At 43.8% G+C, this 13,765-nt stretch overlaps 1 protein-coding gene across 1 annotated transcript; it reads left to right on the forward strand.

The window, feature by feature from the left end:
* The first annotated feature begins 1,478 nt into the window (after nt 1-1,478).
* On the forward strand, nt 1,479-5,203 carry LOC117411737 (class E basic helix-loop-helix protein 40). The gene is made up of 5 exons (XM_034019454.3): nt 1,479-1,849; nt 2,012-2,078; nt 2,276-2,383; nt 2,726-2,849; nt 3,144-5,203. Exons 1-5 carry the CDS (start codon nt 1,770-1,772, stop codon nt 4,001-4,003), a joined length of 1,239 nt encoding a protein of 412 aa, XP_033875345.2. The 5' UTR covers nt 1,479-1,769; the 3' UTR covers nt 4,004-5,203.
* Nucleotides 5,204-13,765: the final 8,562 nt, after the last annotated feature.

A 13,765-nucleotide genomic window follows, 5' to 3' on the forward strand; every position in this document is an offset into this window, starting at 1 on the left:
GTATAAATTTGATAAATAATATCTTACGGATTTAATAGTTATGACACTATTTATTTATTTCTTAGTAGACACCCTTATCCAGGGCAACTTACAATTGTTACACGATATCACATTATTTTTACATACAATTACCCATTTATACAGTTGGGTTTTGCTGGCGCAATCTAGGTAAAGTACCTTGCTCAAGGGTACAACAGCAGTGTCCCCCACCTGGGATTGAACCCATGACCCTCTGGTCAAGAGTCCAGAGCCCTAACCACTACTCCACACTGCTGCCCTAGTCAATAAAGTATAAATACGTTTAAAATATTAACGGCTTAAAATGTCAAAACTGACTTCCAATATACGAGTGTACAGTATATGCTATTTTAATATGACAATGTTGTGAATAAATCTACTATAAAGGTCATGAACTTCCCTATAAATGTAGCCACAACAGTCTTAACAATGCAAATTTCTTTTAATTCAACCTTTTGCAATAACTATCACAATAAGTGCCGTTCGTGCATAAACAACCAAATTAATACAGAGTTAAGAGATTCTGATGCACATAATGTGAAATACACATGGGTGTTCATGCATAGCTTGCAAACTACTGCACTGTGACTAATAATAGACTATAAATTCAAGTAATTTCTTCTGTATTCTGAAACAAACGTGGATTTGCCGTTTAGACAGTGGGTCTCTGTCAAAGAGGTGATGAAATATGTTAACCCATTAAAGTGCATCTTTTCAACTGTTGCACAATACTCTTATTCAGTACCTTGGCTGACACCTTTATTTGCTTATACTACCCGATTTCTTTAATTGTTACATTAATACGGTACCAGAAAATGCCAGGGCCCCTTTCCTGCTAACAACATATACAATAGCTGACAGTATCACACTACAGTGCTGACATTTTTCTATTTATTTGCATGCTTTTTAACACGTTTTTTACACTCATTTGCATGCTCAGTTCTTTGCATTCCCAAGGCAGACCTTATTTTTAAAACGGTTAAATGTGACAGGACAGTGTCCAAAATTGCTCAGTATAAGGCCTGGGAGGGCTAAGGACAGGTCAGAATATCCCCAAGCACTTCCTGTATTTCAACAGCAAAAATGTAGCCAGTTATTAAGCTAAGCAACTTTATATATATAAATATATATGCATTGTTCTCATATCAGCACTCCATATGTGACAGGTAAACTCGGGCTCATTGCAGTCTGTCCTATTTCACTGTGTGCAAATCTTCCTGCTCACTCGACAGTCTTTTACAGCGGGGTTTCTTCCTGCTTTAGGTGGAGCGTGCTGGTACACGGGTCCTGCATGCTCTGTTGATAATAATTCGGCGGCAGGTCCTCCTTAACAAGAAACATGGGCTGTTCTACGTGCTGTTAAAAGCCTTGTCCAACACGTGAAGCTCATGTGACTCACGAGGTCACTCACTGAGCTCCAGACGTGCCTGTAATCACAGGGCTTATTTAATACGTAGCATACCCACCCACTCTCACACGTTTAATACAGCCTGCAGCTTGGAACTCCTGCAGTCTGCACTCGGAACTGTGCTGGTGATAGCAGCAGAGAAGCAAGTCCTATCTGTGCTCTGGGGACAAGTAAATACAAATAAAAGAAAAAGCGCTCACCGAGGAAAGAAAGAAATTATACTAATTTGATTCTGTCAGTATCGTTTTTTTTTTTATTGACGACAAGTTTGTTCGACTGAATAAAAATTACATAGGCTACGGCACAAATCTCTTATATTTTTGCAAAGCAAATACAAGAAAAAATGGAAAGGATTACAACAGCACAGCCACCACCTTCCTGCATTGGGAAGCTTTCGTCGCTGGAGAACACAGACATGCAAGGGTATGTTAAAACAAAAATGTGTTTTTTTTGTTTTGTTTTTTTTTTGTTTTTTTTAATAATTGTGTATCCTTATTTAACTTTGTCAGTCCTTGCTAGGGTATAGGAAAGATACTGACCAATGTAAAATAAAACTAACTCGTTTTTCTTTTTACATCATTACAGAATGGACTTTTCTCATATGTATGTTTACAAACCAAGAAGAGGGATCAAACGGGGTGAAGATAGCAAGGTATGTACGCATTTATCTTTTAAAATTTGCAGTTCCAGTTGATTTCTTAATTTAATGCTAAATTAATATTACATATTTTTATAATATGTATGACAATTTTATAATAGGTTCGACAATGAAAAATGAAACTCGTGCATTTTAAAATAATCAATTTTAAGGACCTTCGTATTTATTATATTTGTTTTCCTTCTCTCCAGGAAACTTACAAATTGCCGCACAGACTAATAGAGAAGAAAAGACGTGATAGGATTAACGAGTGCATTGCCCAACTGAAGGATCTGTTGCCAGAACACCTTAAACTTACGGTAAGTCTGAATTTTTAAAGAAATTAATGTGTCTCTGCGTCGATTGAAGGCGCCACCTGCTTGCCACTGGTGGGGTACAAAAATGAGACGACACGTTCAGAAGAAATAAGTCGTAAACGTACTAAAACCATTTCAGATGTTTCAGGTCGATACACTGTAAATTTACTCTTGTCATTTTGTATTTGACGGGCTTTGTTGATCTTGTATTAGGTTTACAATGTGAAGTGGAAACTATTTGATCATTTTTAGATTTTGTTTAATATACACTATATATTTTGTTTACATGTTACAGAGAAAAAAAAAAAAACAACAACATTCTTACCAGCCCTTTTTATTTTTCAGACTTTGGGTCATTTGGAAAAGGCAGTAGTTCTGGAACTGACTTTGAAACACGTGAAAACACTAACAAGTCTTATCGAACAACAGCAGCAGAAAATCATTGCTCTGCAGAACGGCTTACACGTTGGTAAGCAGGCAAAATTATCTACACTATAAATTAACAGGGATGTTTTATATATATATATATATATATATATATATATATATATATATATATATATATATATATATATATATATATATATAGACAATATGAGAATATAATACCTATATTGTGTATACAACGTGCAATTATTTGTTACATACTTGTGAATATTAATTTATAAAAAAAAGTGCAGTGTGACAACATACATAATGCATGTATGTATGTATGTATGTATGTATGTATATATGAATGTATTTTTTTATTTTTCTTTCTTAGGGGAGCAGTCGGTTCAAAGCCATGATGACAGTGAGGAGTTTTTCCGTTCTGGGTTCCACATGTGTGCCAAAGAGGTGCTCGAGTACCTGTCAAAGCAGGAGAACAGCAGGGAGCTCACCCCTTCAAACATGATGAACCACCTCCACAAGGTGGCATCCGAGGTCCTGCAAGACTCTCCCAGTGTCCGAACAGAAGAGCAGATCCTCAAAGCACTCGACCTGAAAGACGAGCCCAGCACCTCCTCGCAACCTTGCAGCTTCGGGGGGCGAGGCAAAAACTGCGTGCCGGTCATCCAGAGGACGTACACCCAGGCTGGTGGGGAGCTAAGTGGGAGTGACACGGACACGGACAGCGGGTACGGAGGAGAGGTTGAGAAAAATGACTCTGCAACCAACCAGCAGTCCTACAGCAAAGAAAACGAACTGAAATACACGATGACGGGCAGGGTGAGCTGCATCAAACAGGAAAGCGAAGATCCGCCCGCAAAAAGGATGAGGACAGAATCGTCCGAAGAGGAGTCTCTGTCAGGCGGGGAGTTGATGGGGATGCACAGCAGCTTCTTGGGTTTATCCCCACACCAGACTCCTATGTGCATGCCTTTTTATTTTATCCCACCGTCTGCGGCAGCTTATTTGCCAATGCTGGAGAAATGCTGGTACCCTGCTTCGGTCTTATACCCCGGTCTTCCAGCCTCGGCATCCCCTCTTACAGGGGTTCTGAATCCCGATAAGCACCCATCTTCTCTCCTAATGTCTCCAAGGGTAGGCTCGCCTGTAGCAGCCCAAACCCCTATGGACTCCCCCGCTTTGCTACAAGCTTTAAAGCACGTCCTTCCTGTGAACCTGGGAACCAAAGACTGAGAACTTACATATGCTATGAATCTGGTTAGGCTGGTTAACAGGGGAGGGGGACTAGAGCTGCCCAGGATCCTTTCAGTCCCCATTTCCTCCCCATGACAGGAGACGGCTCTGCAAGGGAGCGAAGCATGCAACGGCATCTAAATCGAGCAAGAGGACAATGCTGAAAGGGTAATGAGGGACTGTCCACAAGCGAGTGCCTGTTGGCGTGGTACTAATCAGACACTGTCAGTGGTGGCAAACTGAAAAGCACCCTTCTGCTGAATGTCAATGTTGAGAATGTTAAATGTGGACAGTCCCTCATTATAATAAACTTTCTAAGACCTACCCTTTGCACATACGCCTCTATGAATGGAAAAAACAAACAAAAAACCTGTAGGTGCTGCTTGAAGCCTTTACATGCTGTAAATCTTTGGTTCAGACACTTGTACCCTTTTATTTTAGCAATAGCTGCCGAATCGTATCCGGACCGTCCCTAGACCAAATATTAGTTGTGATATTGCAACTGACAATGGCTGCTGTGTTCTCAAAATTAAAAGGGCCAGAATAGTGATTAATAAAAAGATGTGAAAAGGTATGCTAACCCTGTTCTTATGAAACTTCCCCCAAGGATTGCAGCTATGTGGGGATAAATAGCAAGCACATTTATTCTCCAGTTTAGTTATGCCGTGCCCTCACGAGCGTGTGAGGCGGAGTGCTTACGCACATTTGAGTTCAGCTTTCATTGCCCCTGCTTGTTGATCGCTCCCTGTAATATACAGGCCTATTGATTTTCAAAGCAATTGCTTGTAATGAATTCTCTCATGCTAGCAGCTGTATTTTTTGATATGTGTCTTGTATACATTGTAAGAAGGATTTTTGTCACAGACACATGTATAGCACTGTGCTAGCTTCGAAATGCACCATGCTTAATATCTCTTCTGTCCTTTGTACATGATGTTGCCTTTTATTTGTAAAAACTGGTGAAACAAAATCAGATGTTTATTATTATTTTTATTATTATTATTATATGTATTTGTATAAATACTGAAGTCTAAAGAAAGAAAAGTGAATGTAATATTTTAAAAAGATGTGTTTTGTATAGGGAGCGGTACTTTGAATTTTTATTTTGGAGGTTGTCTTGTATATATTTTGTCTAAAGTAAATGTTGATATACATTAGATAAACTGATTAATAAAAAAAATATACATTTTCCTGTGGAAAGTTTGCTGTGTTGTTTTATGATCAGTTGTTCAATAAAAGGATATCTCAAATAATTAAGCTAAGTTTGCAGATCCCCATCCGTATCATCTACTACTGCTAATATCTCATAAACCATTTCAGCTGGCAACTTCATATGTTCAGTGTTATAAAAACCTCACAGTCCAGCAACACCTTTCACTGGCTGCCATTTTTGTTTTTGTTAACAAAACCTCCGGTTTCTGTTATTACATATTTATTGGTACAACTACTGTCCGTGAGGGCTAAGCTGAGATCAAGGCAGCTCACTTGTGTTTCTCTGTATGCATGTGTGTCTGAGTGAGAGTCTTTGTGTGAATAGGCCTACAGAGGATGGCTGGGTAAGTGACGTCAGACCAGGAAACAGATACACAGGCAAGCAGAGTATTGCGAGGTGAGTCACCAATGCGCACTTTCTTTATTAAACAAAAATAAAGACTCTAAATGAGAAACAAAAAGGCACGAGGGGCAAAAAAACAGACAGAAAACAAAACAAGTACCGTGCTGGCTGTGATCCACATTCTAGAAGAGTCTTTCTGGCAGGGAAGGTTTTTAACTCCTTCCCTGACAAACATAACAGCAATAATAATAAAACATCACTTTTAACAAACTCAAAACAATACATTTAAATAATAATAATAAACATAGGGGCGGGGCGTATCCGTCACAGGTGACAGACAAAAGTAGCAGTGTAATTGTTAATGTTGGCATGCCATTTATCTGTGTGGAGATCTGTTTGTAAAGGACAAGAAATCAAAATGGATGGATAACAGATGTACAGAGAAATAAGGCCTAAGTGAAAGGAGTCTGCAAGGGTATAATCAGTCAGAAGCTGTAGAGCGGTTTAGATAATCTCTGAGGATAATGTTGAAGGCCATTCGCTGGCAGAATCTCATCACTTGGATGGGAGTGTCCCGAATGATAGCAGTCATGTTGGTCTTAGCACAGTCATACTGAACATTTAACTTGTTGATGAAATGAATAATGTTTTAAAAGTAGAACACAAAACACATTCTAATGGTTCTCCTTTGCAGACAGAGCATGCACACGCCTGGGAGTTTATTAAGCTCCCCCACCCCCGACTGCAAATTGTATTTTTTTACAAAGCAGTTGCCACTAGTGATAATTTCACAGGAGGTGGTGTGGTCCAGTGGTTAAAGAAAAGGGGTTTTGTAACCAGGAGATCCCCAGTTCACATCCCAGCGCAGCCACTGACTCACTGTGTGACCCTGAGCAAGTCACTTAACCTTCTTGTGCTCCGTCTTTTGAGTGAGATTTTGTTGTTCACACACCCTAGTCTCTGTCGCCTTGGATAAAGGTGTCTGCTAAATAAACACATAATAGTAATAATAACTGTGTTGGTGACCATGACATTAACCTCTGACCTAATATGGCTCATTGAGGTCATGTGATTTCTGATGAATAGAGTACACTTTGAGTTATTGTCTAAATGTTTGGTACACAGTTGTATTCTATGAGTCTCTCATTACAATTCCATTACAGATGGTGTCCAGTGAAAATTAACCATTTCACTGCTGCATTGTTTTAACCATTAGATTAGACAATATCAATGGTCTTTTTCATATACCCATTTTGCTTCATCCATCTTCCCTTACTTTATGACAAAGCCTCTGTGGCGGAGTGTCCCGCCCCTATTTATTATTATTTGTATTTTTGTTTGCGGCGCGGGTAAAAGCGCCGCGTCTTTTGTTATTATATTTAAAAACCCCGTGAGGATGCATGGCTGATCAGCTACTGATTATTTAACTAGCTGACAGTCATGCATCCTTACCAAACGCGTGCAGACTCTGGCCGGGGGATAATAAGATAATTACCAACTAGTTAAATCCCTCGGCCAGAGTATATAAACCAGCAGCACTCTGCACTCGGGGTTGAGAGTGTAGAGGAGAGTACGGGAGAGCGGAGAGAGAAAAAGCAACATTAACAAAACAATTGCTAAGACGTGCTGGATTTCCCAGCACATCACTTACTTGTTTGTTTGTTCATTCGTTTGGCCCTTGTGCCCTTTTGTTTTGTGTTGTGTTAATTTGTTTAATATTTTGTTTATTAAATACGCTGAGTGCACTAACACTCAGCTTCAACCGCCCATCCACTGTTTGGTTTGAGTTACTTCCTGGTCCGTGACGTCATCCACATCACCACTGCGAGCCAGACTGTCACATATGGTGTCCTGCGTGGGACAAACAACGCCTCCAACAGCCGGACCAGGATTGAAAAGTGCGTTTTTTTTTGTTTGTTCGTTTTTTTTTTTTTCAAATTAAAAATGGGGAAAAGTAGCCGGAGGAGAAAGCAGCAGCAGCAGCAACAACAGCAGCAGGAGGCGCAGCAACATCAGCCTTACCTTGCCACACTGGATATCTGCCTCACCTGCCTGAAGGGTGAGGAGTGGTGCTTCGCGGTTGGTGAGGTTGGGCACGTGGCACCAGACCAACCCCCTCCATGGCAGGAGAAAGAGGAGCCAGAGCGTCCAGTGAGGGAGGACCTGCATCCTCCAAAGAGGACGAATGCACTCTCCTCTGAGGGAGTCTGGGACTGGCTGGTGGAGCCGGGGAGGGATTATGAGGAAGCCCTCCCTGCAGTGATCAACCTCCTGTGGGCAAGAGATGGGGAGCGCTGGGAGGCCTGGGAACAGCAACACCACCCAGCTTCCCTCCCAGACATCGCAGCCATGGTGTTCAACTACCTGGCTGCGGATATGGGAGAGACCCTGCTGCTGCCATCTCCAGCATCAGAGGGAGAGGAGCCATCGCTGCCGTCTCCAGCGCCAGAGGGAGAGGAGCCATCGCTGCCGTCTCCAGCGCCAGAGGGAGAGGAGCCATCGCTGCCGTCTCCAGCGCCAGAGGGAGAGGAGCCATCGCTGCCGTCTCCAGCGCCAGAGGGAGAGGAGCCATCGCTGCCGTCTCCAGCGTCAGAGGGAGAGGAGCCATCGCTGCCGTCTCCAGCGTCAGAGGGAGAGGAGCCATCGCTGCCGTCTCCAGCGTCAGAGGGAGAGGAGCCATCGCTACCGTCTCCAGCATCAGAGGGAGAGGAGCCATCGCTGCCATCTCCAGCATCAGAGGGAGAGGAGCCATCGCTACCGTCTCCAGCATCAGAGGGAGAGGAGCCATCGCTACCGTCTCCAGCATCAGAGGGAGAGGAGCCATCGCTACCGCCTCCACCAGCAGAGGGTGAATGCCTGCTGGTTCCACATCCACCGTCGTGGGAGGACTGCTTGCCCCTCCCACCTCCACCAGCAGAGGGTGAATGCCTGCTGGTTCCGCCTCCACCGTCGTGGGAGGACTGCTTGCCCCTCCCACCTCCACCAGCAGAGGATGAATGCCTGCTGGTTCTGCCTCAACCGTCGTGGGAGGACTGCTTGCCCCTCCCACCTCCACCAGCAGAGGATGAATACCTGCTGGTTCCGCCTCAGCCGCCGTGGGAGGACTGCTTGCCACTCCCAGCTCCACCAGCAGAGGGTGAATACCTGCTGGTTCCGTCTCAGCCGCTGTGGGAGGACTGCTTTCCCCTCCCACCTCCACCAGCAGAGGGTGAATACCTGCTGGTTCCACATCCACCGTCATGGGAAGGACTGCTCCTGCCCTGCCTCGCACCACCCAGGGATGCCTGCCTCGCATCGCCTGGGGCTGCCTGTTCCACATCGCCTGGGGTCGCCAGGGATCCTGCTTCGCCTGGGGTCGCCAGGGATCCTGCTTCGCCTGGGGTCGCCAGGGATCCTGCTTCGCCTGGGGTCGCCAGGGATCCTGCTTCGCCTGGGGTCGCCAGGGATCCTGCTTTGCCTGGGGTCGCCAGGGATCCTGCTTCGCCTGGGGTCACTACACTGTGGTCGGAGCCCCACGGAGGGGAGCTGCCGGCCATGAAGAAAGGGGGGGAGGTCAGGAGACCAGCTCCCCCAGCCGCACTTTCGCGGCCGGAGATCATGTGGTCAGAGCCCCACGAAGGGGAGCTGCCAGCCATGGAAAAGGGGGGGGAGGTCAGGAGACCAGCTCCCCCAGCCGCACTTTCGCGGCAGGAAATACTGTGGCTGGAGCCCCGTGAAGGGCAGCTGTCAGCCATGGAAAAGGGGGGGGAGGTCAGGAGACCAGCTTCCCCAGCCGCACTTTCGCGGCAGGAAATACTGTGGCTGGAGCCCCGTGAAGGGCAGCTGTCAGCCATGAAGAAGGGGGGGGAGGTCAGGAGACCAGCTTCCCCCGCAGCAATTTCGCTGCAGGAGAAAGGGTGGCCAGAGCCCCACGGAGGGGAGCTGTCGGCCATGAAGAAGGGGGGGCAGGTCTGGAGACCACCCCCAAAAATTTTTTGGCCAGAGGAGCTGGCCGGTGCGCGGGCCATTGGAACACTACGGCTGTTTGGGTGGGAGGAGGACATCCCACCGTGGCCGCCACCTTTGGCCCGTTGCTGCCCCTGTTCCTGCGCCGGGACTGCTGACCGGGACTTTGGGGACTAAGGGGGGAGGTGGCCGAAAAGGCCATGTGTGCTGCGCACAAGGGGGGGCATGTGTGGCGGAGTGTCCCGCCCCTATTTATTATTATTTGTATTTTTGTTTGCGGCGCGGGTAAAAGCGCCGCGTCTTTTGTTATTATATTTAAAAACCCCGTGAGGATGCATGGCTGATCAGCTACTGATTATTTAACTAGCTGACAGTCATGCATCCTTACCAAACGCGTGCAGACTCTGGCCGGGGGATAATAAGATAATTACCAACTAGTTAAATCCCTCGGCCAGAGTATATAAACCAGCAGCACTCTGCACTCGGGGTTGAGAGTGTAGAGGAGAGTACGGGAGAGCGGAGAGAGAAAAAGCAACATTAACAAAACAATTGCTAAGACGTGCTGGATTTCCCAGCACATCACTTACTTGTTTGTTTGTTCATTCGTTTGGCCCTTGTGCCCTTTTGTTTTGTGTTGTGTTAATTTGTTTAATATTTTGTTTATTAAATACGCTGAGTGCACTAACACTCAGCTTCAACCGCCCATCCACTGTTTGGTTTGAGTTACTTCCTGGTCCGTGACGTCATCCACATCACCACTGCGAGCCAGACTGTCACAGCCTCCCATTCATTATTATATGATTAAATAGTCATTACACAAATGCACAAGAAACAGCTTCAATAGTTTTGTGACAGTATAGTCACAATATTCTAAATATTTAGAATGGATTTATTGAAACACAAACTGTGTTCTTCTGGTAAACTGTATCTCTCCAATGTTGTCTTCCATCTGGTTTCTACTTCAGTTTTATTTTTTAGACAAAAATTATAAATGTAATAAATAAGGCCTTCTTTCATGGCAAGCAGCCTACTGGCGGGCAGAGGAAGTGAAGCGAAGCAGCCTGATTGTATGGTTGTCAGGCATCAGGATATTTACATGAACGTCATGGAATGATTAGATGCTTTAGGGGTACATGAACATACAAGTCAAAACAATTTATATTACATCTCTTCCATGACATCATCATGTAAAGAGTTGCAAATAATCCTGCAAGAACCTGCAGCATCATGAAATATGTTCCTCTTGATTGTCATCTCTTTGTATTATGCGTTATTATTTATTTTTATTTGGCATACACCTATATCCAAGGCGACTTACAAGTGTTACAGAGCATGTGGAAGGGTGGGGGTATTCACTGACACAGGAGACAGAAGATTGTATTTGCAAACACCACACAGGTGCCCAGTTTTATTTCTTTTCTTTTTGGATTTATTTTAGACCGCAGAGGGCGCTGTTGTCTGTGGCCTGTATACCAGCAACGGTAATTAGGACCACAGGTTACCAACACAGGTATAGGCAAACGCACTCACAGGTGCTCAAAAATAATAATGAAAACCAAAGGCAAACAGAAAAAGGAAAATAAAACACAGTAATAAAACTACAAAACAAAAGTGCTGCTTACGCAGTGCCCCCACTGCCGCTATGCCAGTCAGCTCGGGTCTCCGTCCTACACTTCGCTGTGCACTATACACTGGGGTGGCCAAGGTTCCCCTATCACTACACACGTCCCCTCGGGTACGTAACCATATATTTTAATAAATGGTTTATATAAGGCTGGCTGTCTTCCTCAGCCGTGCTTGCCTGTTTTGGTCGCTCGGAACGTATACACACTCCACTGTACAGAAACAATCTGCACTAAACTTCTCATTGTTCTCCTTAGAACTGTCTCTGTGTATTCCCAATCACAGCCACCCGAATACACAACCAAGTGCAGTTCTTATGGGCCGAACAAGGCCTGCCTCTCAGCCACTCAGAGAGAAGGAAAGCCAACACACCATCTTCCCCACCTCTCTGTGTCATCGCTATGACTGACAGGCGGATCTTACAAGGCTGCTGCCCTCTTCCTGCAGAACCATGCATGTGCCAGATAGTCAGCACAGATCTCCCCTATTACAGGGCAGTACAAGGTTACAATTCGAAACAATATTTAAATACAGTATAGTTTACAGTAAGTGCAAATTATACTACTAAAATACAGTTTAAGATAAGATACAACAAGTTAGGATTAAAACAATTTATATATATATATACTCATTGTATTATTGCATACAATGCTATGATGAGAGAGCTGACTATATGGAGAAGGATGACTATATGTAAATGTGTTTTTCTATTTCATTTATTAGCCATGTTAGTAATGCTGACTCACTGGGATTCTTTAAGTTATGAAATCAACCAGCTACTAGGAGCCTCCTCTGGTTCGTAAATTGCCTCACGTGGGACAGAATTTCAGTTTATGAATTTCTTAACACATACCATAAAATAACTGTGATCTGTATGCACAGAATAGAATAAACAAAGTCTGTTTTTATTGTTGATCTGTTTTCCCAATGTCTCAAAAACAGTCCCCTAACAAAGTTCCCAAATTCTGTTATTGAAAAGCCGATTGCTAACTCAAATGTCTTTTTTGTTTTTACCATTTTGCAGGTCTGGTTTTGCTGACCAGTTGTATTTGAAATGTTTGAAATGTTTTGAAATTAAAATATCCAAAATAAGTTCTCAACAAAATGGGTTGTTGCCAGTGCTAACAACAGGTAAAAAAAAGCCATGGATTTTAAAATTGATAAAGTATATAACTTAGACAAACGTTTTGGTTAGTACCTTCCTCAGTGTACTCCTTATAAAAGTTTACTATTGTAAAAACACAGCAAAGTGTAATAAAGCAGCACAGTGAAAGCATAGGTAAGCATTATAAAGCCAAGACAGGTATGGTAAATAAAATAAAATAAAAACATGGCAAACTAAATCTCTAGCACACATTCAGTCCTGGAAAAAACCGGCTGCTTGGTTTGCACCCACAGACCTGTCTGACGCATGGGGTCAGGAGCCACAACACACAGTGCTTTATTTGCACAATGTACCAGTCTGGGCTGTAAAAAGGAAGTGGTGTGGGAGTTTGTTATCTTGTTTGAAGTCTCTCATGCACTCGTGTGTGTGTGTGTGTGTGTGTGTGTGTGTGTGTGTGTGTGCGCGTGTGTGTGTGTGTGTGTGCGTGTGTGTGTGTGTGTACGTGCGTGTGTGCTTGTGTGTGTGTGTTAGAAGATCAAATAGGGGCAATCAGGCTGCTTTTTTACACAGTAAATTATGAGTGTAAGGAATATCCCAGGCGAAGTAACTAAAACACTGAAGCGATTTGATTCTGTCCCTTTAATAGGCCAATGGGGTGCTAAGAACGGACGAGCCTTGCCTCAATGGCCTTTTCTCATTCCCAAACTATTCTTATGTTCTTATGAACTACTCTGAACGGACCAAAGCACTGAAACAATGTCACGCTTTCGTATTCATGCGAAACACCTGGGCTAAATATGGGACTGTGGATTCCAGAAACAGACTGGTATCCTGTCAATAGAAACCTGATTCCACTGCACGCTTGACTCATAGCAACCAAACAGCAGGGCAGCAGACCGTGTTGAACATGCAGCACTGAGTCTGTGGGGCCTGAACATTAAACACAATGTAGTAGTTGCCATGGATATTACAACACTGCCCATTAGACAGTAAAGCTTAACATAGCTGTTATGGTTTTCATAAAAATATGTATTAGGATGGGGGCGGGGGCCTTCCAGGAGGGTTGGGTATGTCACTGTGAAGTGCTCGAGAATATTACAATACTGCCTCTACAGGGCAAGACAGAAAGAACAGCCAGCACAACCTAATACTCAGCTGTGTATTTCCAGCATTACAAACAGAACCTTGATCCTTTGTACCTGTTCACCAGATGGAAACTGGGACAGAAAGGCAAATCCTGCACACAGGCCAAAGCACAGTGACACAGAAAACATCACAAAGTTTTAAACAAAAAATTTACAACATTTGAGTTATTGCAACACAAACCACTCTGAATGTTTGGAAACATAGTAAAATACATTTAAAATACAGCACTGGAAGTAGTTAGGTGACTGGAAGCAAGAGGAAATGTAATATACAAACTGCATATCTGCATTAATTTAACATAAATACGCTATATTTTCAGCATGAGAAAGGGGGTGTGTGATAACGTTGCTAGTGCCAATTTGTGGTATTTGAAACCCCTGAGACTTAC

Source organism: Acipenser ruthenus, chromosome 16, assembly GCF_902713425.1.
Source record: "Acipenser ruthenus chromosome 16, fAciRut3.2 maternal haplotype, whole genome shotgun sequence".
NCBI lineage: Eukaryota > Metazoa > Chordata > Actinopteri > Acipenseriformes > Acipenseridae > Acipenser > Acipenser ruthenus.

Coding starts and splice junctions, on each gene's coding strand:
- LOC117411737 (XM_034019454.3), top strand. CDS start 1,770: ATGGAAAGGATTACAACAGCACAGCCACCACCTTCCTGCATTGGGAAG. Junction 1,850..2,011: donor GAGAACACAGACATGCAAGG/GTATGTTAAAAC, acceptor ACATCATTACAG/AATGGACTTTTCTCATATGT. Junction 2,850..3,143: donor GCAGAACGGCTTACACGTTG/GTAAGCAGGCAA, acceptor TTTCTTTCTTAG/GGGAGCAGTCGGTTCAAAGC.